This window comes from Myotis daubentonii, chromosome 19, assembly GCF_963259705.1.
Source record: "Myotis daubentonii chromosome 19, mMyoDau2.1, whole genome shotgun sequence".
NCBI classification, from domain to species: domain Eukaryota; kingdom Metazoa; phylum Chordata; class Mammalia; order Chiroptera; family Vespertilionidae; genus Myotis; species Myotis daubentonii.
Genome location: NC_081858.1, coordinates 25,919,200 through 25,946,548, shown reverse-complemented (window position 1 = coordinate 25,946,548; position 27,349 = coordinate 25,919,200). Strand labels below are relative to the sequence as shown.

The following is a 27,349-nucleotide window of genomic DNA, read 5'->3' as shown; positions in this document are numbered from 1 at the left end:
GATATCAGATAAATGCCAATAATGAAGAGTCTGGAAGCATTCAAATTTTTTTTTCAGGCTCATAAATGATAGCTCAGAACTTATATAATAAGCCTTTGTTTCCTAACTCCCTGTTATATACATTGCGTGTAGCAAAGCTCATTTAATAGCTCTCCTCTCTCTGTCAGATTTTTCTGTAGTTAAGCCCAATTTGCTTAGCAGTTCACTACCTCAAAACCACCGGTTTCAGAGTTGAAGTTGTGTGTGCATAAGAAAACATAATAATTTACCGCGTTCGGGAAGTGACCGATTTATTAACAATTTAGCAGGAGGGTTTAGTTTGGGAAACTTCCCATTTCCCATTAGAGCTAGAAGGGGAAAGCACTCTGAAGTTACACGAGAGACAAGGACCCAGAGGTACTCTGGCATTAAAGAATTGTTGCCCGCCTGTATGTACCCGTTTTCTTCCACCTTGTTCAAACACATATTTATGATCTTGCCAAGAAAGGATTTTAAAGACTAAAAATGCTTAACTAAGTCTTGAATGCCACTAATTAGGCTAAACCCATTGGCTTAGAGGAGGAAATGGAAAGCAAAGAAAAGGTAAAGGAACCGGAAGGAAAGATAGGAAGAAAGTAGACAGAGTGAGAAGAATGAAAGGCCTCTCCCTCCATGTCTATGCCACCGCCAGTTTCCATTCAAAGCAGCACATGTAACTATTACGTGCCCAAGACTATAGTCTCTCCCCCTTGGGGAGAGAGAAAACAAGACAAGTCTCTTGATCTCAAGAATTCACAATCTGGTTGGGAAGATAAAGTAATCTACATGAATCAACTGAGAGTGTTAAATTGTGGGGTACTGATGAAAAAGGAATTTAGAGAAGGAAGAAATTAGTGTGAACAGAAGAGGCAACGAGGCTTTCATGAAATATTTGGAGGTAAGTTGGCCTTGAGGATGAGTAGAACTCAGTCAGCAGAGGGAAGAAATTTAGAGAAAGAAAGAAAGAAAGAGGTAAGCTCTGAAAATCTAGGAATAGGTCAAAAAGGGGAGAATTTAGTTGGGGGGAAAAAAGCTTACAATAATGCCATATCTTCCCAAAGGCCACAAACAAAAAGGATTCAGAATCAGTTAAAATAAGTAATAAAATACGGTGTTTATACAAGCAGAGATCCTTAATGTTATGTTAGGGAACAGGCTCAATTCTACTCCACACTTATTTTTCAATGCCCCTAAGTAGTTTTAAAATCTCATAATAAAGAATTGGTGAAATTTACAATAAAACACTGAAAGAGCTCACTACAAGTTACTTTGCTCATGTGGCAGCCCAGTAACATAATCTATGGCCTCAATGTAGGTAAACATATTTAAATATAATGTACATATACTACCCATCTCTATGTGTGTTCTTACCTCAGGTTCCTTGGGATTTGGGTAAAGCTGTTTAAGGAAAAATAAACAGCACTTAATTTCTGAAAGATACTAGATTACTCCTCATAGAATACATGTTCTATATCAGGGGTCCTCAAACTACGGCCCGCGGGCCACATGCAAATACAAATATTGTATTTGTCCCCATTTTGTTTTTTTACTTCAAAATAAGATATGTGCAGTGTGCATAGGAATTTGTTCATTTTTTTTTTTTAACTATAGTCTGGCCCTCCAACAGTCTGAGGGACAGTGAACTGGCCCCCTGTTTAAAAAGTTTGAGGACCCCTGTTCTATATGAAGAGTTCAATTTGTGCTATATTGAGTACAGAAATAGATAGATAAATAGATAGATAGGTAGATAGATAGATAGATAGATAGATAGATAGATAGATCGATCTTAAGATACATAGTTCAAGCTAGAGCTAGAATAAGCTCATTTTGTAAATATAGCTTTTAGAGTATTCTGTAAACACTGACCATAAGAAAATTGATAACCAGGCATTTATGATTACTGGTTATGATTTGTGACTGAGTTACAAATAAATTCTAAATAATTTTTATGGTTTACAATTTTTAAATAAATAATATATCTAAGACTCTCAATGATATCTCATTTTCTTTATATCTTAATAACATTCACCATGCTATACCCAGAAATAGGTAAAACTTCAGAAAACTCTACAAAACTTCAATCTGTAAACTCAAAAAATAAAATCCTGATAGCCAATAGATGAAGCAGTTGGTAATCCTATATTTTCCCATGTATTACAATATGCCAAAGAAATAGTTTGTGACATTTTATTAAAACATCACAAATTCTATTTTTTAAAAATTCCAAAATGTCATAGGACAGATAAAGAAATTCAAGAAAGGAGAGGAAAGTACTGTTTTAACGTTTCACTTGCCAAAAGACAATGAAGTAGAGGCAGAGGCTTGGTCTTTAAATGTATACTTACTGTAAGTATTGCCATGTGTAGCTTCAAGAAAAAAAAATAGTTATTATATTTTATATACTTGCACCTATGTTGCTATTATATTCATTAAAGGCTAGTTAAAATATTATTTCAGAGAGGTCCAAAGTTTTGAGTTGAAAAAAATATTATTCAGAACAAAAGGGATCCTAATTACTTATTCACTCAGTGAGTGCCTATTACATACCCAGGGTTATGATGGGAAGAGGAGGGATTTAAAAAAAAAAAAAAAGAAAGAAAGAAAAAGAAAATAATTATCCTTATTCTCTAGTTGTTATATTATAGTTTGGCAGGTAAAAGATATGAAAATAATTTATTACTAAAAATTAAATGTGCCACAAGTATTTTTTAATAAAGTGCCTTTTGAAACAAATCAACTAAACTAAAAGGTTTTAAGCCTGACATAAATCTATAAAACCTTTGCTCTCCCTACATCTAAATATTACTATAAACAGATTTTCTCTGCTTGAATATATAGATATACAGATAGAGATATAATAAAGCCTATCATAAAAATTTTAAAACTAGAATACAAATAACAAAATTTAAGGACCACAATTTCATAGCAAATTACTCACCTATTTCACTCAAAGGACTAAAACTTTAGTGACACTGTGTGGCTATTTTGGTTACTGCATACAATTGATTTTAAGACTACACAGTGCAACTCTACTGTATATTAATTATTTAATGAAAAGTTTATTCATTCAAAAATAGACATGGCCTCAGCCCTGGCCAGTGGCTCAGTTGGTTGGAGCATTGTCCCATACACCAAAGGACTGTGGGTTCGGTTCCGGTCAGGGTACATACCTAGGTTGCAGGTGTGATCCCAGGTCTGGGCACTTATGGGAGGCAACTGATGGATGTTTCTCTTTGACATCAATGTCTCTCTCTCTCTCCCTCCCTCCCTTCCTCTCTCTCTCCAAAAATCAATATCCTCGGTGAAGATTAAAAAAAAAAAAGACATGACCCGGATCACAGAACTTGCAGACCAGCAGGGAAGAAAATATTAAACAAAAAATATCACACAGATAGGTGTCCATTGTATTATGTGCCATAGAGAAATAGCACAAGATGTTTGAGAGGAGTGTCAGAAAAGGCCCCCCGGGAAGTAAATGTTTGGGCTGAGACCGGAAGGTCCTGGAGTTAGCCCAAAGGGAACAATATGCAGAAAGGTAAAAGGCACGGGGCATACTGTAGATGTGTCATGTGGCTGGACACAGTGAGCAGTGGTGAGAGTGGTGCCCTGCAAAAGCAGATGGAGATTAGATCACACAGGCCTTGCAGATCACTTCAAGATTTCTTCAAGAAATAGAAACTGAGAGACAGTGAAAAGAAGACACAGAGGGAGAAAGGGGAGGAAGCAGTAATAGACATTTCATTTTTATATATTTTGTCTCTTTAGCTAGGACTAGAGCCTCTAATTATTACACCCTTTGTAGCTGTCTTGGGCAGCAAGAAAGATCTGATGCACTTAAAATTTAAGCTGCATTTCTAAAAAATTTGAGCTACAGCACTTATTTTGAGGGAGCAGATTATATATATATACACCAAACAGTTACCAAAATAACCAACACAGAATAAAAACGAATTGTTCGAGTCCATTTTCCCTTTCATATCTGCAAACTGAATCGCACTATTTTGAACATGCTCAGTGTGCTAAATGCCAGATTCTTGTCTCCCTCTCCCACATCCTGTGGGTCTCTTCCAGTGACTTCAGAGGAAATTCTGTGGTCAAAAGATATGAGTATGGAAAAGAGAAAAAGGAGGGCTTCATTTCTAATTGCTGTAAATGAGACATCAATGGGACAGCAAAAACTTAAAATAAAAAGAAACGGGCTCATGAATACAAATGTAGGCACTAGCACAACATTAGACACAACAAAATAAAGGCTAATCTTTTTTTTAAGGGATAAAAGATGAGTCTTTGAGTAAATGTTAAAACATTCTTACGTATCCCCTTTCCAAAGCGTCAAAACAACCTTGAATCCTGTCAAGAAATAAATGTTGATGTCAATTTGGACTAGATTCAAAGCCAAAAAAATTCCAAATACAGAAATGATTTATATGTTTTGCTTTGAAGTACATTAAATTGATAATCATTTAGTTACCTTTCCCATTTAATAAATTTTTAAAACTCCCAATACCTTTCAATGTGTTAATAGAACTTTATAAATAATAGGTAAGCAATTTTAGGGTACAGAATTACATCTTATTTTTCATGTTGGTTTCCATACTGTTTAGGACACTGGCATGCTATCACGAGTAATCAAAGATTGATTGATATTTTTCTTTCTTTATACAAGTCTATTGACTTCAAAAATAACACTAAGTCAGTATCTTCAAATTACATTGATTATTACAAATTTGTAGAAAATTATTTTAAAAAGGCAGAAATTATTTTAAAGAACTGTTACCACAACAACAAAGAGACATTTAGTTTCACTTAATGCAGCATGAACACAGATGGAGACACACTATGAAATAAATAGCTACACGCGTGGGCTTCCAGTCAGGCTACCCCGATGTGAGCCCCGGGTGTACCACTTGCTACCTATGTGATGTTCAGCAACTGAGCCCCATGAAGTCTGTTTCTTCGTCTGTAACATGGGGATTATAACATATCTCATAAGAGTGAAGATGCACATTCTTTCATATTTTATCATCTCTAATATCAGGATGCATCTTATAACTGGTGGTGTGTCTTGGTTTCATTAGCAACATCTTTTTTTCTTTCTTACTGGTACATAAATTGTGTAATTTACAAACTACAGCATTTTCTATTCAACTAAACAATTAGTACCTACTTCATAAAGTTGTTTTGAGATATAAATAAAATCAGGATGTAAAATCTTATGCCCTAGAGCTTGGCCCACTGAAGACTCTCGGTAAACAATACCCATGAATGTTGTACAGTATGATTTCTGTAAATGCTGGCATTTTCCTGTCTTTTTAGTCATAATTTCTGTTTGCCAAAACTAGAAGTTAATTTATTTGCAAAATCCTTGTTGTTGGAACCATCTGCCTACCAAACTGTTCATCACATTTCCTCTAAAGTCTCTGGCAGCAAGATAGTGACCCTAAGGGTTCAAATCTAAAATGTGAAATGTGGTCAAAATAAAGTTTGTGAACGTCTTAAAAAAAGAAAGAAATGATGTTACCAAATAAAGTCTTATGGGTAATTTCAGCCATGATAAAAATAATATTCAACTTTTGCAAAATTTCAATTACTTACCATTTAACAATATGCACTGACCCAGGAGAGTTTTCATCTTCTCGGAGGATTTTTAAATTGAGGTCTACAAAAATAGAAACACAGTCTATTTTCATCTACTAAATGACCGTTGGACTAAAATTGTCCATTCTAAATAAAGGTATTTCCTTTAACTATTTTATTTATAAAACTTAGTTTTTATAGCTTATAAAAATATTTGGACTCTCTACTAGTAAATATCTAAAAATAAATCCTATGTTGATAATTAGCTTCGTTCTGATTTTGATTCTAGTTTAGTCTATCCTTACACAATATAGTGAAGGGAGCCGAATATTACTCCCAACTGTGCCACTTTCGCATGTGGGTTATTTGAAGTGAATGGCAATCGAGACCCAGCTGACTCGCCCGGCCAATGTGGCCTAGTGGTTGAGCATCAACCTATGAACCAGGAGATCACGATTGGATTCCTGGTCAAGGCACGTGCCCAGGTTACGGGCTCAGTCCCCAATAGGGGGTGAGCAGGAGGAAGCGATCAATGCTTCTCTCTCATCATTGATGTTTCAATCTCTCCCTCTCCCTTCCTCTCTGAAATCAATTTAAAAGAAGACACACTGGTATTTAAAAAAATGGAAGACCCAGCTGACTCAAGGTAAACTTTTACCTTTCCATTAACTGATTAAAAGTATTTAGATAGGGGACCTGGCCCAGAAAGAGAACTATTACCAGAGATAACATTTTATCTGATAGACTTGCTAATCTGCATTAACAGGGAGAACATCTGATTACCAAACACCTGCTCCTCTTATCTTCCTGTGAACTGCCCTCCTTCTCTTTGAAACTCCCTGGCCCTTATCCCACTGCTTAGCTCAGAAGGGCATATACATCTGAATTGCCTGACTGCCTTTGCTCTCATATTTGTACGGAGCTCCTGTATATACAAAATTAAATGTGTTTTTCTTGTGTTAACCTTATGTCAAATTAATTACTAGACAATTCAAGGAATCTAGAAGGGTAGAAGAAAAAATTTTCATTCCCAACAGTTGCACAAATGAATCGGCTGCAAAATCAATTTGTGTCACTTCTTTGCTTCTGTTAAATTCTAAATAATCAGGTAGTACTGAGACCATCTCCATTAACCAATTTAAAACATACACTTCAATCTCAAGTCACTTCTTTTTTCTTTCTCTTTTTTAAAATTTATTTTGTATATATTTTTCTTCTTCTTTGGGGTTTGTACTTTCTTATGACATAGAGAGGACAGAAAATTGTATTAAAAATCTTTAGTTCACATAAGTCCAAAATCAATCACTGATTCATGTATGACTTTGAATAAGTCACTTCACCTTTTCATATTGTTTTCTTATTCTAAAAATTATGTCACTTCTATCTCTACTGAGGAATATTAAAATTATTCCATGTTGTTAAAACATTTAAAAATTACAAAGCTCTCCATATTTATTTGCTTTTTTATTTCTTATTTTGAGCGTATGTTTATTAAAGCTGGGGACGGTCTAACAAGGAAGGACTTAGGATAGAAGCAGCGGCAGGAGAGAGCGGAGGGGTGGCTTTGGCTCTCTGGAAATGTTATCGAAATGAGCGGCTGTTAGCTCGCTGGAAAGTTGGAGAAAAGGGGCCTCGGAGACAGGGTCAGGGGGTCAGCTGGCATGAGCTGCTACCGCCTGCTGCTCCCCTGGTTGCAAGTCTCATGGAGACCCTTAGAGTTTAGGAGAGAAAAGTAAGGATGCAGGCCTGAGAGGGAAGAAAGGTGTGTGTGCTCCCAAGAGGAAGACTGCACCTATTTATTTTTCAAATGATAGTTCCTACTTTAGTAACACATCAGCAAGGTTTTCTGAATGGTTATCATAATCCAGCTTTTTAAACAAATAATAAGATTTTGAAAAATTGAGGAGGCCCGGGTACATTTTCTAAAAATTCAACAGAAGAAAAGGAGCCCCAAACAGCTTGTAATGTAAGAAAAGGAGATCGTAAGTTTGAGGACACCAGAAATAAAAAGGCCCTGGCCAGGTAGCTCATTTGGTTAGAGCGTCATCCCAATATGCCAAGGTTGCGGGTTGGATCAGGGCACATACAAGTATCAACCAATGAATGCATAATTAAATGGAACAAATCAATGTTTCTCTTTCTCTCTCCCTTCTTCTCTTGCAGATCAAATTTTAAAAATACAAATAAAAAAGAAACAAGAGGAAGGCAAGTTGAAGGCCTGGCATTGAGAAAGGACCAAAGCTGATTAGAATAATAATTGTTTAAATATACATGCTAATCAACAAATGGGTTTGGCATGAATATGCATTTTTACAGCATATTTACATATATGTTACCAGGAAGAAGAGTTTTCACCTGGCTCTCAATGCCAAAGTACAATTCAAAGAACAAATTTAATTGGATGCAAATCCATAGCATCCAAATAGATTTTGATTTGGCTGCTGCTTTTATAGGTCTAGTTTAGATTTACTGGGCTTATCCATATAGATTTCTTTTCTCCTTAGTCTGTCATTTGGTATCTGGCCTGGAACTAATAGTTCCTATAAGTAAAACCACTAAACATAGTCAGATTAAAATGGAAAATTAATTAGCAAATTGTTCTTATGGCCTAGGACTTGGACTCAGCACACTCTGTGAGAAATTAAAGCTTTACTCCTGCCAAACAGAGAAAAGGGATATAATAGGCAAAGTAACGACTTAGTTCAACTTTACCTTCCAAATGGCGGTTTCCATAAGAGCTTTCTGGAAACAGGCCCCTTAAATATGTTATACATGAGACAGAAGTAGCAAAAAGTTTCTTCACCATTGTCAGTGACTCTTCCTGATCACAAATTTGGGATGGGAAAACTGGTCTCTGGAAAAAAACGATGAAAAAGATTAGTATTCACCCGGGCCTGTGTGCGCAGTGGTTAAAGCATCAGCCCGAGCACTGAAGGATCGGGGTTCAATTCCTGGTCAAGGGCACGAACCTGGTTTGCAGGAGGCAACTGGTCAATGATCCTTCTGTGCTTGGGCAGACACTCTAACCACTTAGCCACACAGCCAGGGCTGAAATTATTACTCTTGCATGTATAACAACAACTTTGGGGAGAAATTGAAATGGGTTGTAAAAGCGAGGCTAAGGAATTTATGCTTTATTTTGTAATCAATGGAAAGTCAGCAAATTTGATCTGGTGAGTAAAATAATTGTTTGAAGAATATTAAGCTGTAGTAGAAGTAAGCAATACTGAAGCTCAAGGAGAATTAGGTGTATATGAGGTGTGAATGTGCATTTTGTGTATTTTGATCTTTGTATCCATGAATCCTGAAAAATTAAGGTTCTTTTGGGTAATTGTGTAATAGCTGGCATGGCATGCATATAGAGTAACTTATTGAAAACATGCCAAAAGTTAAAAGGCAATACTTCAGTAACAATAATTTGTAAAATTAAATAACCTGAAAGTATAACGATGTTTACTTTAAATATAGAATGTAAAAACACATTTGTAGTAACGAAGATCAATGGTTAGAAAAGGTTTCCAGAGTTCTGTCACTTCTCTATTGTCTAGGGATATTTTTCTCAGCTCAGCTGGTCTAGTACTTTAAGGGCTATCATTGTCTTTTTTATTTTATATTTTATTAAAATATATTTTATTGATTTTTTACAGAGAGGAAGGGAGAGGGATAGAGAGTTAGAAACATCCATGAGAGAGAAACATCGATCAGCTGCCTCCTGCACAGCTCCTACTGGGGATGTGCCGCAACCAAGGTACATGCCCTTGACTGGATCGAACCTGGGACCCTTCAGTCCACAGGCCGACACTCTAGCCACTGAGCCAAACTGGTCAGGGCTGTCTTTTTTAATGTTTGTGTTTTAATTTTTCTCCCATCACCCTTTACCCCCTCTATGCCCTCTTCCACCTTCACCCATCCCCCTCCACCCCTGCAATCACCACACGGTTGTCCATATCCATAGTTCTATTTTCTCTCTTTTATGCTCAATCCTTTCACCCCCACCCCCCAATCCCACCTGCCCCCTCTAGAGCTGTCTGCCTGCTCTCTATCTATGAGTCTGTCTCTATTTTGCTTGGTAGTTCAATTTGTTCATTAAATTCCACACGAGTAATCTCATATGGTATGTGTCTTTCTCTGACTGACTTAGTTCATTTAGCTATCGTTTTTATAATGCCTAAGACATGAAAATACTATAAATACTGTAAAACAACACTATTATAAATTACTTTAATAAGATAGTGTGCTAATGACATGTGATTTGTTACAGCTTAGCTGTCAAGTTATATGACCTCAGGCAAGTTACATTATTTCTCTGAGCTTCAGTTTCTTCCTTACTGCAAAGTTTAATTGAAATAATAATATATTAGTAAATCCCTTGGCACAGTGCCTAGCCATGGTAAGTGATGCATAAATGTTAGCTTCTATAGTTATTATTGTTGTTGTTTAAAGTATTAAATAGCAAAATCACTTAAAACTTACTGGGAGAAGTAGCTCATGGAGTCCAAACCACAAAGATCTGTCAGTGGTTCTCAACCTTCCTAATGCCGCGACCCTTTAATACAGCTCCTCATGTTGTGGTGACCCCCAACCATGAAATTATTTTTGTTGCTACTTCATAACTGTGATTTTGCTACTGTTATGAATCATCATGTAAATACCTGATATGCAGGATGTATTTTCAGGGGTCGCGACCCACAGGTTGAGAACCGCTGGTTTATCTCAAAAGGTCAATTTGTCAATACTCAGTGAGAAAAATAACTGCCAAGTTGATTGCAATTCATATATATGGCTCAGCATCTGTGCCCCAGGAGGGAAGCACACTTAGAAACCGAAATGAGACAGGAGCCTGGTGAGTACATTAAATTCGAGCAAGAAAGATGACTGCCTTCTCTCTGCCATAATTCTCCTTCAACTTCAATATTTCCTATTTCTGCTTTTACTCACTCTCCTGATCAAACCCACTGACTTGCTATTGACTGCAGAATAAAGTATAAGATCCTTAGCCTTACGATCCATATTATTTTATCTTCAGAGTTCCTATTCATTTTTACTTACTATTTCTGTTCAACAGGATGACACTCCAATTCAGTAAGGACGGTTCTCTGTTATTCTCTGAAACACGCCACACTCATTTTTTTATTCTGAGGCAAGGCATGTGATAGGTTTCCCTCATGGAATTCTCTTTTCTCTCCTCTATTAAAATCATTTTCATCATTCAAGATTCACTTTAAGTCCCATCTCCTTCATGAGGAATATATAAATTATTCCAGTCTATATAAAAATCTATAAATTCTTATAATTTGTGTTGCCTTACTCTTTCATATATGTAATATATATATTACTTTGTATATTGACTTAACTCCTGCAAATCTTAATCTAACCAGATTATAAACTTCTAGAAGATGAAGAGTCTTTTTTTTTTTAATCCTCACCCGAGGATCTGTTTTTATTGATTTTTAAAGAGGAAGAGAGAGAAACATCGATGCGGCCTCCCATACTGGCCCCAACTGGGGATCAAACCTGCAACCTAGGTATATGCCCTGACCAGGAACCGAACCCGCAATCTTTTGGTATACCAGACCATGCTCCAAACAGCTGGGCCACCCGGTCAGGGTGAAGTTTTTTATTTATGATTCATTTAGAGGATAATACAGTATTACATATATATTATATTATATTGGGCTCTCAATGGAGACATAAATGGTTCATTATGAATGTTATGTGCTGTAGCCGGTTTGGCTCAGTGGGTAGAGCCTCGGCCTGCAGACTGAAAGGTCCCAGGTTCAATTCCGGTACCTGGGTTGCAGGCACATCCCCAGTAGGAGGTGTGCAGGAGGCAGCTGATCGATGTTTCTCTCTCATCGATGTTTCTAGCTCTCTATCCCTCTCCCTTCCTCTCTGTAAAATATATTTTTTTAAAAAATGAATGTCATGGGACAAGATAAACTTGTCAAGATAAACCAGCAAGTTTGCCTAGCCCTGGCATGCTCCCCCACGCGTCCCAGCATATAAGTTTTTCTCATTGTTCTCTCCCTCAGTTCTTATAACTACATCATGTTGTACATCAGAAGTTTCCTAATTGTTTCAGGAAGTGAATGTCTAACAAAGAACCATTCTCTTTAAACATCTCTTTTGTGTCTGATTTCTTTTACCCTAGAAAATCTAAATATATAAATATGAAACAACACCCAGTAAGTCATTTTGTAGGAGTCTATTCTAATTTTCCGAACATCCTCAGTCCATTAGGCAGTTAAAATGTAGACACGCTCTGCCATAAATTTTGTGCCAATTAACTGATAAAACTGCTGTTAAAAAATAATGCCAAAGATTAAAGTCATCATTCTGAACTGACTAGTCATCAATTTTCTTTTAATTCCATTTTTAAGTGAAATAGAGTTTATTAGTGAAGCAGTAAGATGGAGAATAGGCTACTGCAGAGACAGAGCAGCCTTAATTCTTACTAAATACCTTAGATGCCTTGTGAATTTTGGTGGAGTGAGAGAGCTGAGCAATGGCCATTATAGTAACGTATCAGGATTCTTTTAAGTCTAACCTGCAAAAAAAAAAAAAAAAAAAAAAGAAAAGAAATAAACCAATTAGAGACCTTGCCCAACATAATCCTTATTGTGAATATTCCAAAGAAATATTATATAATTAGCATTTGACTATATTGTTTGGAAAATTAGTTTAATAAACATTTTGATCTCCACAAACAATTTTTTTAAAATTTGGCATAAAGCCTCTGGATCAGTTTTTCCAACCACCCAATGAAAATATAAGTTGACTTACTTGTTCCCAAATACATCTGGAGGAGAAAAATATTGTAAATCACCTAATGAGTCTTAGCTGGTTTGCCTCAGTGGATAGAGCATCAGCCTGCGGACTGAGGGGCCCCAGTATTGGTTCCAGTCAAGGGCAAATACTTCGGCTGCGGGCTCAATCCCCCGCCCTGGTCAGGGCCCATGTGGGAGGCAACCAATCAATGTGCCTCTCTCACATTGATGTTTCTCTCTCTCTGTCTCTCCTCCTCCCTTCCACTCTCTCTAGAAATCAGTGGGAAAATGTCCTCTGGTGAGGACTGACTCTCCCCCCAAAAACATATATACATCAATCATATATTTTTTCATCCTTGTTAGTCCCTCAAAGTGTAACAGTGCTTTGCATATAGCAGCACCTCAAAATAATTTCTTGAATTAGCTTCGTGTGTAATTGATTTTCAAAGCCAATTCAAAATTTAATGTTTATACTTCACACCCATTAGGTTGGCTATTCAAAAAGAATGGAAAATAAGAATTGGTGAGGATGTGGAAAAATTAAAACCGCTACTGATGGGAATGCAAAATGGTGCAGCTGCTATGGAAACAGCATGGCAGTTCCTCAAACAGTTAAATAATCACCATGTTATCCAGCAATTCTGCTTCTAAGTATATACCCAAAGTAATTGAAAGCAGGGATACAAACAGATACTTGCACACCATTGTTCATAGTAGTAGTATTTACAATAGCCAAAAGATGGACTATCCATCAGCAGTTGAATTTTTAAAAATGTGGTATATAGAATGGAAAACTATTCAGCTTGAAAAAGGAAAAAAATTCTGACACATACCTCAATATGGATATTATGCTAAGTGAAATAAGCCAGACACAAAAGGAAAAATACTGCATGATTCCACTTATATGAGGAAGGTAGTCAAATTCATAGAGACAGTAGCACAGAGGTTACCAGAGGTTGGCGGGTAGGAAGAATGGAAAGTTTAATGGGTACAGACTTTCCGTTCAGGATGATGCCCATTTTCTAGAAATGGATAGTGGTGATGGTCGTCTAACTCTGTGAATGAGCTTGGTGCTGCTGAATTGTACACTTGAGAGAATGGTTGAATTTTGCTGTGTACATTTTACCACAATAAAAACCATTGTTTAAAGTACATCTAGGCACTCCGCCTCCCGGGAGCACACCCACACCTTCCCCCACAGGCGTGCGTCTCCTAAATTCTAAAGGACCCAGGAGACTAGCAGCCAGGGCAGCAATGGGCAGCAGCAGCCCACCCCAGGCTCACCCCTGGGCCCATCTCCAAGGCCCCCTTTCCTGTGACTTCTCAGTGAGCCAAAGCAGCCCCGCCTAGGCGCCCTCCTGTTGCTTCTTCCATCTTAAGCCGTTCCTTAGGAAAAAACAAAACAGGTTTTCTTTCCATTGCTTCACTACATTAAAAAAAAAAAAAAAAGTAAAATTCCCCTTTTCTTTTCAAAGGCTTTAATCTAAACTGTGACTTCTTTTCAAGGTTTTAGCCAGTTCTGACCAAAATATTTGTAAAATAGTCCGTTAAAAGAAACTCCATTCTGGATCACCCTGTGATCTGTTTTTGTGTATAGATTAATGCAAGAATTCTGGAAGATTTTGCAAAGAGAAGACGGCAGAATTATTTGAGGCCACAAGGTGGTGACAGAGATAACAAACAGGTAATAATCCCTCTCAAATGACTTCTTCAGAGCAGCACTAGGGGACACTCTTTTACAATATTTTATATGAGACTGAAAACCACCTAATACTTCTTTGGTCCTTAAAGATTCCAAGGGATCCTTTGTCGACTTCAGAATATAACTCTCATTTCCGAGTGTAACCTTCCAATCTGACTCAACATGGCAATTGTTTCCCTTAATGACTGCAAGAAATAAAATAGGGCCCAAGCCAGCTGGCTCAGTTGGTTGGTGCGTTGCCCCATACACCAAAAGATTGCGGGTTTGATCCCCAGTCAGGCATGTACTGGAGGCAACTGATCAGTGTTTCTCACCCTTCTCTCTCTCTCTTTCTCTCTCTCTCTCTCTCTCCCTCCCTCCCGTCTTTCCTCTCTCAACATAAATGGGCTCTACAACTGAAGGGACAAGAGACATTCTCTATAACTAATCCAGTCCCTTCCTTTTAAAGAAAAGGTAAACAATTCAGTGGAGGAAGAGTAGTCTTTATAACCAACTAGAGGCCCAGTGCACGAAATTCATGCACTTCGGGGGGCGGGGGGGGGCGGTCCCTCAGCCCAGCCTGCGTCCTCTCACAGTCCAGGAGCCCTCGGGGGATGTCTGACTGACGGCTTAGGCCTGCTCTCTGGGGAGAGAGGGCTTAAGCTGGCAGTCAGACATCCTTAGCGCTGCCACAGAGCTGGAGGAGGCTCCCACCACCACCGCTGCACTTGCCAGCAGTGAGCCCAGCCTCTGGCTGAGCGGTGCTAGCACACGGACCACCAGGGGGCAGCTCCTGCGTTAAGCATCTGCCCCCTACTGGTCAGTGCGCATCATAGCCACCGGTTGATCTGCCATTGGGTCAATTTGCATATTAGCCTTTTTTAATATAGGAGGATGGTGTTGGCACAATAGGAAACCCCTAAGACTTGGGGGGCGGGGGTGGATTTAGGTGAGAAACTCAACCTACATCTCACACCATAGACAAATATTAATTCAAAAGGGGTCATGGATTTAAATTTAAGATACAAAACTATAAAGAAGAGGAAAGCAAAGCCCAGCAAGGGGACTTGGTTTGCCAAAGGTCATCCAGGGACTCCAAGGTCTCACCCCCTTTTAACAAATCCCATTTGGCCCCGATAATTCCCCTGCTCCAGGTTCACGCAGAGGAAATGGTCTCCGCTCTATTAGCTGGGTATTTGTTCATGCTCGCTTTTTTTTTTTTTTTTAATATCTTCTTCACACTGCTTTAATCATTCATTCAACGTTTCATTACTGGGCGACTACAATGTGATAAGCTTCCCCTAGGATTACAAAAAATGCAAAAGACTGTTCACACATCTCAAAAGATTTATGGCTCCTTGGGGGAGAAATGAGATGCTCGCCCTAATTAGATTAAGCGCTCTTTTAAGAGCAAGAACCATACTTCTTTTTTTCTTTTTCTTTCTTTTTTTTCCGTTTTCACCAGCCAAGTACATGATGTACCGCACGCCCCGTCCAGTGCTCTGCAAAACTTGAACTCGTTCTGGCGATTGGCTAATCCTGCGTTTCCAAGACACGCTCCCCCCTGTAGTGTTTGGGGAGCTAAAGTCCACGGAGATTAAACGGCAAATCCCGGGTATAAAGTGAAAGGACGGTTCAGGTCACTGGTTGGCGGGGACCCATCCCCACCCTCTGGGTCTGCGCTGAGCATCGATCCTGGCGGGAAAGCCGCCATGGCGGCGGGGGAAACACCGGAGCTCGCGGAGCGCAATCCCGAACGTTCCACGCCCGACTCCCTGCAACGAGCAGAGTCCTGGTCGCCTCCGCCACCTTCCTCTCCGAGACGGATTCCTCCTCTTCCACCGACATCTCAACTGAAACGCTGCCTAAGATGGTGGGGGTGCGGGTGTCCCCGGGGAACGGTCTCCACCTCCCCGCCCCGCCCCGCCCCGGGGAGACGTGACCGTCGCCATCGCCCACCGTGGAGGGAGGGGGCCGTGTTACCTACAAGCTCCCCCCAGGCCTTCTCCTCGGCCCCGACGTTCCTCCTCACAGTATGTGGCGCCCCGCGATAGACTTTCAAATCGGGGATCGAAACTCTCCAGCGAAAAGAAAAGGAAAAGTTCACAGAAGACTAGAAACGGACAGTCCTCCAGGGCCCTTTTCCTTCGCGGCCCTCGCCCGTCCACCTCTCCCCGCCGACGGCGCCACAACGGCCTTTTCCGGTTCAAACCCGCCTCTCGAGCTCATGAATAATCAACCAGGCCTTCTAGGGCGGGGCGAAGCACTTCATGAATAATTCATCACCTCTCCAAGCGGACTCCGGCGTCCAGCCTTCTCCCTGCTTCATGAATATGCAAATAAGGGCCGAGCGGCGTCCAATAGGCCCCTGGCAGGCCCGGCCCCCTCCACGCCCGGCCCCCTGAACAGCGGCCCGTGTTCCCGGCCGGACACCTGTGCACAGTTTACCAGCCCTCACGCCGACGTCCCGGAGTCGCTAGTTCGGCGTTTCCAGCCCTTCCGACGCCTGGCCCGACGGGGCGTCGCGGGAAACCGGGGGTGCGGGGCTACCCAGGACCCAACGGTGCCTTCGACTTGGGTAACCGGTACCTCGAGGACAGCCTGCCGCGGGGCTTCCTGGGGAGACGCCTCCCACCCCCACCCCCACCCCCCACAGGTGAGGCGGCAGCGCGGAGGCCCTTGCGGGGCCGGGAAGGGTCTGGGGGCCGGGAGGGGTCTGGGTTAGAGGCCGAGGGACCTTGGGGCTAATGCGAAGCCTTGGCCCCGGGCCACGGGGTCCCAGAGAGACCGTGAGGCCAGCGCCGGGCGGCGTGGGGGAGGGGAAGCCGGGGCCCGGGCCCGCGCGGAAGGGGGTTTAGAAGTCCGGCCGGCGGGAGTTTCAACCCTCGATGGCACCTCCACTTCTTTCCTATGCATAGACTCAACATGGCATTGTTTTGGACATTGATTTGTAATTATGCAAACAGAACGTGCACACGTGCTCCCTACCTGCCCCTAACCCGGTCCCTTCGGCAGGGGTGCCCCCGGGCGCAGCGCCCCGCTGCAGAGCCCTTTCCGGGTGGTGGGTGGAGGTGCCCCTGCCCCGTGGGCTTTCTCAGCTGCGTGCAGGCCCCGGAACCTCTGCCACGGGGTTTCCTAAGGGAGTGGACGAAGCCGTGGGCCACGTGAAGTCTGTTTTTCACTTTGTTTCTGAAAGTAAAGGGGGGGGGGGGGGACTCAAGTTGGCAAAAACACGAGATTATAAAATAATGACGAACACCCAAAGCTGGGATGTAATGCTCCTTTACAGCAGGGTTTTCCAACCTCGGCAGTAAGACCCTTCCACCCCCTTCCCAAATCGCGGCAACCCAAACGCCTCCAGATATTGTCACACGTGGTGGGGAGGATCGCCCTTAGTTAAGAACTGCTGCTACGATCCTGTATTTTCCAGAATTAACTGCTCTCCCAGCTCCAGCCACACAGATGGTCTCTCTCTCTGCTCCAGCCCTTTCCAACCTCCGCTTTTACGGGCTTCCTTCTGGCTAAACCGCAAGCCCTCCGTGCTGGCGGCTTGCTTCTCATCGGCCTGTAGGTCTCAGCTCAGTTGACTGCCAGGGTCTCCAAAGAGCCTTCCCCCTCTGGCCTATGCCAACCCCTAAATACAGTTATTCCCTCTTATTATTATTTCCTTCCTATCACAACCTGGGTTTTATTTTTTATTTATTTGTTAGCCTGTGTTATTGGGTTTGTTTGTTTTCTTGTGTGTGTGTTTTTTTCTTCTCCACCTCCTAGGACAGTGACGGCGAACCTTTTGAGCTCGGCGTGTCAGCATTTTGAAAAACCCTAACAACGCTGGTGCCGTGTCACATATAGAAATTTTTTTATATTTGCAACCATCGTAAAACAAAGACTTATATTTTTGATATTTATTTTATATAGTTAAATGCCATTTAATAAAGAAAAATCAACCAAAAAATGAGTACGCGTGTCATAGGTTCGCCATCACTGTCCTAGTATATATATATAAGCAGGCTTCATTTAGCGGCCTGGTCGGTCAGGGTCACCCGGGATCCCCAGTGCCTGGCGCACTCCATGAGCATGGCTGGACTGAAACAATAAATTACCTTCAATTCCTCCTGAGAGCGATGGAGTTCCTCCTACTCCAGCGGTTCTCAGCCTTGACTGCACATTAGAGTCACCTGGGAATTTTTATAAAATCCTGACTTCTGGGCCTCATCCTCCGGAAATTCTGTTTGTTATGAGGTGAGGCCACATTAGTAACAAAGAAACAGAATTTCCTGAGGCTGAGGCCCAGAAATCAGGATTTTACAAAGATTCCCAGGTGATTCTAATGTGCAGCCAAGGTTGAGAACCGCTGTCCTCCTTTCTGTCCTCAGTGCCTGCTGGTTTCCTTGGACGGATGAGCACCTGTGTTAGGAGCTGTGGGGAGCGCCTTCACTTTCCCCGCTGACTTAGGAACTCCTTGAGGTGAATGGACTCGCCTAACCCATGACTTAAGGAATGAGTATTAGGCCATTAAAAATGGACAGTGCTACGGGGGGCTTTAGAAATCATCAAAGTCTAGTCTCTTACTTTACAGGTGAGAGTGTAAGTAATTTGCTCACGGTCCCTAAGCTGGTTAAGAGGCACCAAGTCACAAGTACAACCCATGGTCTCACACCTCTCCTTTCAAGGCTCTTTCTTATCTCCAGCCAGTCTAATTTCTGATTACTTCTCTGCAAACCTGATTTATCACTCACTCAAACACAAAAGTCCTGAGCCAAAGGCTTGCTTCCTGTCTCCTAAAAGCTTTTGAGCTCGTATTCTTCCTCCTTTTTTTTAATCCTGTTCATTGATTTTTAGAGAGGAACATCAATGTGAGACAGAAACATCGGTTGGTTGCCTCCTGTGTGACCTGGGCCAGGGATCGAACCCGAAACCTAGCATGTTCCCTCACTGGGAATGGATCTCGACCTTTCAGTGTACAGACAACCTCCAACCAACCGAGCCACACCGGCCAGGGCTGTACTTTCATCTTTGATTAAATACAGACCTAGGGATAATGGCTAATGAACTCAAAAGTGCTATATGAAATTCAGACAATTTCCCAGCTTCTTTGGTACCTTTCAGTGATAAGAGATTGGGAATTTTCCCTGTCAAAGCAAAGTTTCTTATTTGTTTTGGAAAGAAAAAAATGTACATTGTGGTAGAAATTGATCATTGTTTAGAAATTTCCAAATAACCAGTTGTTAAAGTTTTGCCAAACCCGGTAAAATGTGAAACAGATGAAAACAGATACCTTTTTGAGATGACTTCCATTGCCTAAAGTGAACCTTTCTCTCTTTAGACATGCTTCATTCTACTCTGTACCTGAAACAGTTGTCACTCCTCATTAATCCGTCTCTGGTTAGACCTTTGTTTTGAGAATTAAAGACGTTTTTCCTTCTCAGTTAAAGAAATTCAAGTTCCTTCTTTCCTCCTCTTGATCATTTTAAATAAGCAGCACATTGTCAGTAGAGTCTCGTGGAGTAATGCTGTCCGCTTGCAGAATCTTGGAGTTTCTCTGGGGCATCTGACAGCACACTGTGTTTGTCATGGGAATTAGAGATGCCATTTGTCTGACTGATTGAAATCTCCCCATCAGCTGCACTGTAACCTTGGAAATCTTCTCCAAAAGATGGTTTACTTGAGGGTTATCAAAATAGACATATTGAAGATAAATGTATTCCCAGGAGGACATGTCTAGATGCATCTCTCTCTCCAATGTATGCAGTGATACCAAATTCAGGGAAAGGAGATTAGGGTGGAGGGAGCAGCTAAGTAGAAAGTGTGGTTGCTTTATCCTGTTTGCATTCAACTTTTATTAGAACTCTTAAAATCATCGTCACTTCCAATCATCATAAAGCTGACACCACCATATTTATTCATTCATCAAGCATTTATTCTGCTGGGCACGGTGAGGACCAGAGAGATAATGATCAGTCCCCAAGCTGTGGAAGTTCACAGTTTAATAAGAGAGGGAAACATTGTAAACACATTACTCACATAGAAAGTAGTTTGCAAATATTAATGGAGATATAAATTGTATGATAGAGTGGAGAGAGGAAGCTATGCATTCTGATTAGGGAATCAGGACAGCTTCACGAAGGAGCTGGCATTTTAAGAGGACAGCATATGCATACAATTTCCTTTGATCATTCTTGGGCAATGGTTAGACTACCTAGAACGAATGACATTTGGCCACCACTTTAAAACTAGGAAAGAAAAGGTGTAAGATCCTTTTTACTTCTGGAAGCAACATGCTTCTGAAAGCTACATGTTGCCTTTGCAATTCCAAGTGCCTCAGTCATGGTTAATAGGAGATCTAAAAAGAGAGTCCCCTTTCATCTTTGACTTCCTCCTCACTAAGGTTAAGTCAGATGTGGCTCTCTCATGCCAGCTGTATTATTTCAAACCTTCTCATTTCTGCATTAGGGTATTTTATCCTGATCTCCATTGGGACATGCAGTAGCCAGGTGTCTTTTTTGGGGGGGGGGGGGGGTGTCAGTAATGTTTATAAATGTATTTATGAGTGTGACTCTGGAGTCCTAAAATTTTCAGTACTACTGAGAAGGAAAGAGAGGCAAAATGATTTAGATAACTAAGTGTTGAATCAAGCCTCTGTGTGTAAACTGCTATACTGCCTAACTTATTTAGGGTATTTTTTTTTTTTTTTTTAGAGAGAAAGGAAAAGATAAAGGAATGCCAGCTTGGCTTTAGCTTCTGAATTTGATCCATTCTTTGGCAGCCAAAGAGAAGTCAGTCAATATGATATAAGCCCTGACTGTTAAGGTCTAAATCTGAGCTCCTACTGTTCCTGCCTGCTCACTGTCACCCTACAAAGTATAACTCCATGTGTAGGTGGCAATTTATTACGGACCTCATGCCCACTCAGGAGTTGCATATCAATGTCTGCATCCTTCAGATTGCTCTTTCTGACTGGCAGAAGAATCTCCATGTGGGTTGTGTGTTTCTGGGAAAGCCTAGGGTTTAATGAGTTGGAACAAGAAATGACAGCGGATGTAAGTGACAGGCCTGCATGAGTGCCCCGACTAAGAAATGATGTCAAGGACATGATTGCGTTCTCAAGCATTATAGCAATGCTCTATTTGACTACTTGGTTCTGTTTTTTTGCTGATTATGAAGTTTTGGTGACATATAAACTGATGTTATTTCTCTTAATGTTTATCATTTAATAGAAAAGGTTTCAGATGAAATAGATTTTAAACTGACTTTTTTTTTCATGATTGCTACTTGGTACATCTGCACAGAAATCTGAGATGATTGCTCAAAAATTACTCCACTACTAACAGCCCATATTTTGAGGCCTTTTACTTTATACACATTTGATACTTGGAAAATGTCAGTTACCAAAAAATGGTTTAGAACTTGTAGCGAAGTCACAAGAGGGGCTTTGTTTCATCCTTAGTTTATAGTATAAACAGAGGTGGGAATGTCTGGCCTGCGGGCCATACAAGGCCCGTGAAATCATTTGATCTGGCCCTACCAACGCATTACTGGTGAATTAATTAAATGTTCGATCAAATATAGCAGGCTAATTTTTAACTTAATAATTTTGTATGGCCCGTGAATGATGTTATAAATTTCCAAATGGCCCTTGGCAGAAAAAAGGTTCCCCACCCCTGGTTAATACTAACTTAATGATAAATGTGTGAGTACTAATGACCTCTTATGGGAAGGTCCCTAATTTAAGAGTCAGAATACTAATCTTCACATGATTTGAATTAAATAATACAAAACATCTAAGGCAGACTATTCTAAAATTTCTTCTCATTAACCAAACAAAAACCACTTTCTTCCTAGATAGATAAAGGTTAAACAACTGGAAAGTAAGAAATCACAGGAAAATTACCTACATAGCTTTAAGAATAGAAGGGAGAAAGAACTGCATGAGGTTTACTATAATTTGCACCTAAAAGAACTATCCCAGAAAGCCAGGCTTCTATGAAAGCCACATTCTCAATGTGCCAGGGCCTCTCTTGACCTAAGCCACAGTGCACAGAACTGAAAGATGTGTTATAGCCGTGTTTTTCAACCTTGGCTGCACATTAGAACAACCTGGGAATCTTTTTAAAATCCTGATTTCTGGGCTGCATCATCTGGAAATTCTGTTTCTTTGTTACTAATGTTGTGGCCCCATCCCATAACAAAGAAACAGAATTTCCGGAGGATGAGGCCCAGAAATCAGGATTTTAAAAAGATTCCCAGGTGATTCTAATGTGCAGCCAAGGTTGAGAACCACTGTATTATAGTAAGAGGCAATGAGAGAATCTGAAGTGTGACCTTATTAATAACCTGCCTAGACTTAGGACATGTTTAATCAACACAGTTGAGTAAATGCACATATGTTATTGGAAGAATCCAAAATAGTTTCAAAGCGATTGACTGGGATATATTCACATTATGCACAGTGGAGTTGATTTTTGAAAAAATGCACTCCAATTTCCTTTTTCTGTTGGTCATATTATTTTTCCATTTATCATTATTTGAAACCATTATTCTCATATTTTTCTTTCATTCTTTAGTCCTTGGTTTCCTTTACTTATTTGAACATATTGAGCTTAACATTTTTGTCTAGTAATTTCTCTTGACTGTGTGTGTGTGTATGTGTGTGTGATACTTGTTTCTTTGCGTATCTTGTAATTTTTATTGAAAACTTGACATTTAAAATATAGTGTGGCGATTCTGGAAATCAGATCCCCTGTCTTTTCAGAGCTTGTTGTTGCTATTTATTTGCTTAGTGACTTTCCTTAGCAAATTTTATAAAATCTGTATATTTGGCACAGCCGGTTTGGCTCAGTGGTTGAGCATCTATTCCTGGTCAGGGCACATGCCAGGGTTGCAGGCTCAATCCCCAGTAGGGGGCATGCAGGAGGCAGCTGGTCGATGTTTCTCTCTCATCATTGATGTTTCTAGCTCTCCCTCTCCCTTTCTCTCTCTCTCTCAATAAACATTTTTTAAAATCTGTATTATTTGTGTTTTTTAAATATATTTTTTATTGATTTCAGAGAGGAAGGGAGAGAAACATCAACAATGAGAATCATTGATCAGCTGCCTCCTGCACGCCCCCTACTGGGGATGGAACCGGAAATCTGGGCATATGTCCTTGACCAGAATTGAACCTGGGACCCTTCAGTCCACAGGCCAATGCTCTACCCACTAAGCAAAACTGGCTAGGGCCTATATTATTTGTTATGGGTGGCTATAGAAGTCTGCTTGAAAACCATTCTCTTTTTAATTTTTTGGGTATTGATTTTAAACAGAGGAAGGGAGAGGGAGGGAAAAGAGAGAGAGATTTGTTTTTTACCCATTCCTGTGCCCTGGCAGGGATGGAACCTGTAACCTTTGGTGTATTGGAATGTGTTCCAACTAATTGAGCCCCCAGCTAGGGTGAACCCATTCTCTTTTATTCTTCCTCTTCCCTTTGTCCTACATGCAATCATTTGCTGAGATTTAGTAGTTTTACTTACATAACTTTTCTGGCATTATTTCCTCCTTTCATTCTCATGTCACCACTCTATCTCAGGTCCTGGTTACTTCTTACCTTAATTACTGTAGAAACATCCAAACTGAGCAGTCCCCTTTCTGATTTAAACTGTTCTGTTTTTTCTTTCTAAATATGGTTTAATCGTTGTCTTCACGCTAACCAGTAATATTCCCCTCCCCTCCCCCAAATGCAAGGATGATTACATTGGAGGAGAGACACCCATATTGGTAAACGGAAGAATCTTGTAGCAAAGAGTAACTGCAGATATAGTGTAAGAAGTGACTGATAGCATAAAGTTCTAGGAAAGAGTTGGACTAGAAACACCTGTGTTGGAAACAAATCTTATATTATTTTTACTAAACTTGATCATCCTTGGACTCATGTACCAGATTCTTAGCCTTTCTTGTTTTTATTTGTCTCAAGATATTTCTCAGTTTCCCTTGAGATTTCTTCTTTGACGCATTGATTGTTAAAGTGTGTTGTTTAATTTCCACATATTTGTGAACTTTCCAGTTTTCCTTTTGCTATGGCTTTCTAATTTTATCCACGTGATCAGAAAATATACTTGGTATGATTTCAACTTCTTAAATTTCTTAAGACTTGTTTTGTAATCTGTCCTGGAGAATGTTCCATATGCTTTTGAGGTGGTTTGTTCTGCTGCGTTTTGGTGGAGTATTCTGCATGTCTGAGAGGTCTGAGTACAACTGAAGCCTGCCTCTTTTTCTCCTGGACTTTGTTCTATATGGCTTTCCTTTGTTGACTCCAATCTGTATCCTTTCATTGCAATAAACCACAACCATGAGTATAACAGTTTTTCCACATCTTACACGAGTGCTTCTGCTGAATTACTGGCACCGAAGGTGGTCTTGGGGATCATTCATGTTGCGCTAGCTAACCTGCCATGCCCACAGTTTTAATTAGGTCACATGTCCCTCCGGACCAAGCATAAGTTCATTTCCACAAGCATTTAATGAATGCCTTTTATTTGCCAAGTCATAGGAAAGCAGAAAAACTCAGAAGTCATGCCTTGGGCTACACCTTGACATAGGTCTCTTCCTCTTCATCCTTCTAAATCTAAGTGGTAGAAATCATGGATATAGGAGATATTTTCATTCTTGTTTCCAATTTACTTCACCCAACACATCATTCTACATCTTATTCTATATCAGGCCGTTCTTAAAGGGAATACTTTGTTTGCAAGGTACTGAACTTTTAACTTTGAAATTTATTTTTTAAAGTCAGATTTATTGAAGTATGATTTATCTATACTAATAAAAGAGAAAAATGGTAATTGGCGTACGACGATACCCTTTTCATTGGCTAATCAGGGCTATATGCAAATTAACTGCCAACTAAGATTGGCAGTTAACTGCCAACAAGATGGCGGTTAATTTGCATATGTAGGCACAATGCAGGGAGGCGAAAGGGAAAGCAGGAAGAAGCCCCCTGCCACTAACAGTGATTGGAAACCCAGGGGGGAGCTAAGAGCTGGGGGGCAGGGCAAAGGCGGCCCCAGAGAATCAGGTGCCTTTTCCGCCCTGGCCAGTGATAGCAGGAAGTAGGGGTGGAGCCAGCGATGGGAGCTGGGCACGGTCGAAGCTGGCAGTCCCAGGAGCTAGGGGGTCCCTTGCCTGGGCCTAAAGCGAAGCCCATGATCGCGGGGCTGCTGCCACTGCAGGTCCCCGCTGCCCGGGCAGGACGCCTAGGCCAGAGGCGTCAGGCCTGGGCAAGGGGCCGATCCTGCGATTGGAGGGTGATGGGGGTCAACGCCTGAGGGCTCCCAGTATGTGAGAGGGGGCAGGCTGGGCTGAGGGACACTCCCCCCCCCCCACACACACACACCCAGTGCACGAATTTCGTGCACCGGGCCCCTAGTATACAATAAAATTCACTCTTTATAAAAATACAGTTGTGAATTTTGAAAAATGTATTCCACCACATCAAGATCAAAACTTTTTAGTCACCCGGGAAAGTTTTCTCATGCTTCTTTTTGGTCAAATCCTCTCTCCATTCTAAGTCACTGGCAACTGATGATCTTTCTTTATCCCTATAATTGTGCCTTTTCCAGATGTCATGTAAGTGGAATGGTATGCATTCTTTTGTTCCTGCCTTTTTTTTTTTTTAACCTATCAGTGCTTTTGCAATTCATCCATGTTGATTCATGTAGTTTGTTCCTTTTTATTGCCCAGTAATATTTCATTGTATGGATGTACCACGATTTATCCATTCACCAATCATTGGACATTGGGTGGTGGTTGTTTTGTTAGTTTTTCATTGGACATTTCGGTTGTTTCCAGTTTGGGGCTGTTATGAATTAAGTGCTATGAATATTCAGATTCAGGTGTTTGCGTGAACACCTAAAAGCAGATCCTGTGTCACGTCGGTATGTTTTTAAGAAATTGCCTAGATTTTTCCAAATGGCTTTGCCATTTTTTATTTGCACCAGCAAGTATGAGTGTCCAGTTGTTACTCATCCTCGTCACTACTTAGTAGTGCCAGTCTTTCCCTGTTTTAGCCATTTACAGGGTAACTGCAGTAACTCGTCGTTTTCGTTGGTATTTGTTAGTGATTAATAATGCTGAGCATCTGTTCTTATGCTTATTTGCCATTTTTACATCTTTAGTCAAGTGTATGTTCAATCTTCCATTCACGTTTAAATTGGGCTGTTTTATCTTAAATTATAAGAGTTGATTATATATTCTGGATATAAGTTCTTTATCCTAAATGTGTTTTGCATCTGTGGCTTGTCTTTTCCTGAAAGTGTTTTTTTGATCTCTAATTTTTAGGAAAACCAATTTATCAACGTTTTTAATGGTGTTTTTTCTCCTAAGACTACGCGTAATGTAGGGCCAATTTTTTTCCTTGTTGTTGGTTTTTCCCTAGACATTTAATAGCTTTTTGTTGTTGTTGTTAATACTCACCTGAGGATATCTTTCCATGGATTTTTAGAGAGAGTGGAAAGGATGGGGAGAGACAGAGAGAAACAGGTTCTTTCCACCAAACTAGTGTTTATATTAAAAATAATCTTGAATATGCACGTGCAGGTGCAGAACGGGCATTCACTTAGGCTGCACGAGACCTCACAGTAAGGCCTTCGTTGCTGTGCTTATGTGGGCTTCTCAGGGTCGCTGATCTAGAGGCTCTGGTTCAGTGCTGGGATCACCAGCCCCGCTGCAACCCCGTGCTAGTGGCTTTCACCATAAAATAATTTTAGTGATTATAACCATTGGATGATTCTTACTTGATATGTGAAGGGTAAAGACTGAAAGCAGGTGTTGGATATTCTATTAACCTGTTTTTATCAAGCATCTACTTCAGTCTTGTCAATAATAACCAGAGATTGCAGGCAAGCTGTGACTATTACCATTTGCAACCGATTTTCTATATACAGTCAGGATTTTTCTCCATATCATACAAATTCAGAAATACATTGGATGCTAAGATAGTTCACAACTATCCATTTGCACTAGTCAAAAATGCCCCCCTTGCAACCTCACTGATTTAGGACAGTGTTTTGACTTGAACTTAGTTCATGCTAGTAATATATTTTATGTATTTGAAAGGTTAAAAGGAAAACCCAAAAAAAAAAAAAAAAAAGGAAAACCCAAAACACTGGATTATATCAAAACCTTTGATTTTAGTAGCAACTAAGCTCTTTTCCAAGATTTCTGGCTTGGCTAACTCAAAGAGGACTAGGTTAAAGTAACTATTTATCTAAGGCTGTCTTCGCTGTCTTCTAGAAGCACAAGAACACTGAGGGGGAAGGGTCAGGAAAGAATT

The 27,349-nt window shown here is 40.5% G+C and overlaps 1 protein-coding gene and 1 long non-coding RNA gene across 8 annotated transcripts in view; one reads left to right on the top strand and one right to left on the bottom strand.

The window, feature by feature from the left end:
* Positions 1–16,248, bottom strand: part of HORMAD2 (HORMA domain containing 2) — a 51,738-nt gene extending 35,490 nt beyond the window's left edge. For 2 of the 7 annotated variants that reach the window (XM_059676880.1, XM_059676887.1), the window contains exons 1-7: positions 16,031–16,247; positions 12,058–12,142; positions 8,308–8,449; positions 5,614–5,677; positions 4,332–4,368; positions 2,364–2,384; positions 1,390–1,416 (exon numbers count right to left, since the gene is read on the bottom strand). In XM_059676880.1, the coding sequence (XP_059532863.1) occupies positions 1,390–1,416; positions 2,364–2,384; positions 4,332–4,368; positions 5,614–5,677; positions 8,308–8,449; positions 12,058–12,108 (342 nt within the window). In that variant the 5' untranslated portion in view covers positions 12,109–12,142; positions 16,031–16,247. Of the gene's footprint in view, positions 1–1,389; positions 1,417–2,363; positions 2,385–4,331; positions 4,369–5,613; positions 5,678–8,307; positions 8,450–12,057; positions 12,143–12,378; positions 12,997–16,002 lie in introns of those variants that run through there. The other 5 variants (XM_059676882.1, XM_059676881.1, XM_059676883.1 and 2 more) reach the window with 5 other exon arrangements.
* A 311-nt stretch (positions 16,249–16,559) lies between these two features.
* The window catches only part of LOC132222062 (uncharacterized), a 29,684-nt gene continuing 18,894 nt past the window's right edge, over positions 16,560–27,349 (top strand). The window contains exon 1 of the long non-coding RNA XR_009450137.1: positions 16,560–16,699. This is a non-coding gene — a long non-coding RNA (uncharacterized LOC132222062). The remainder of the gene's footprint in view (positions 16,700–27,349) is intronic.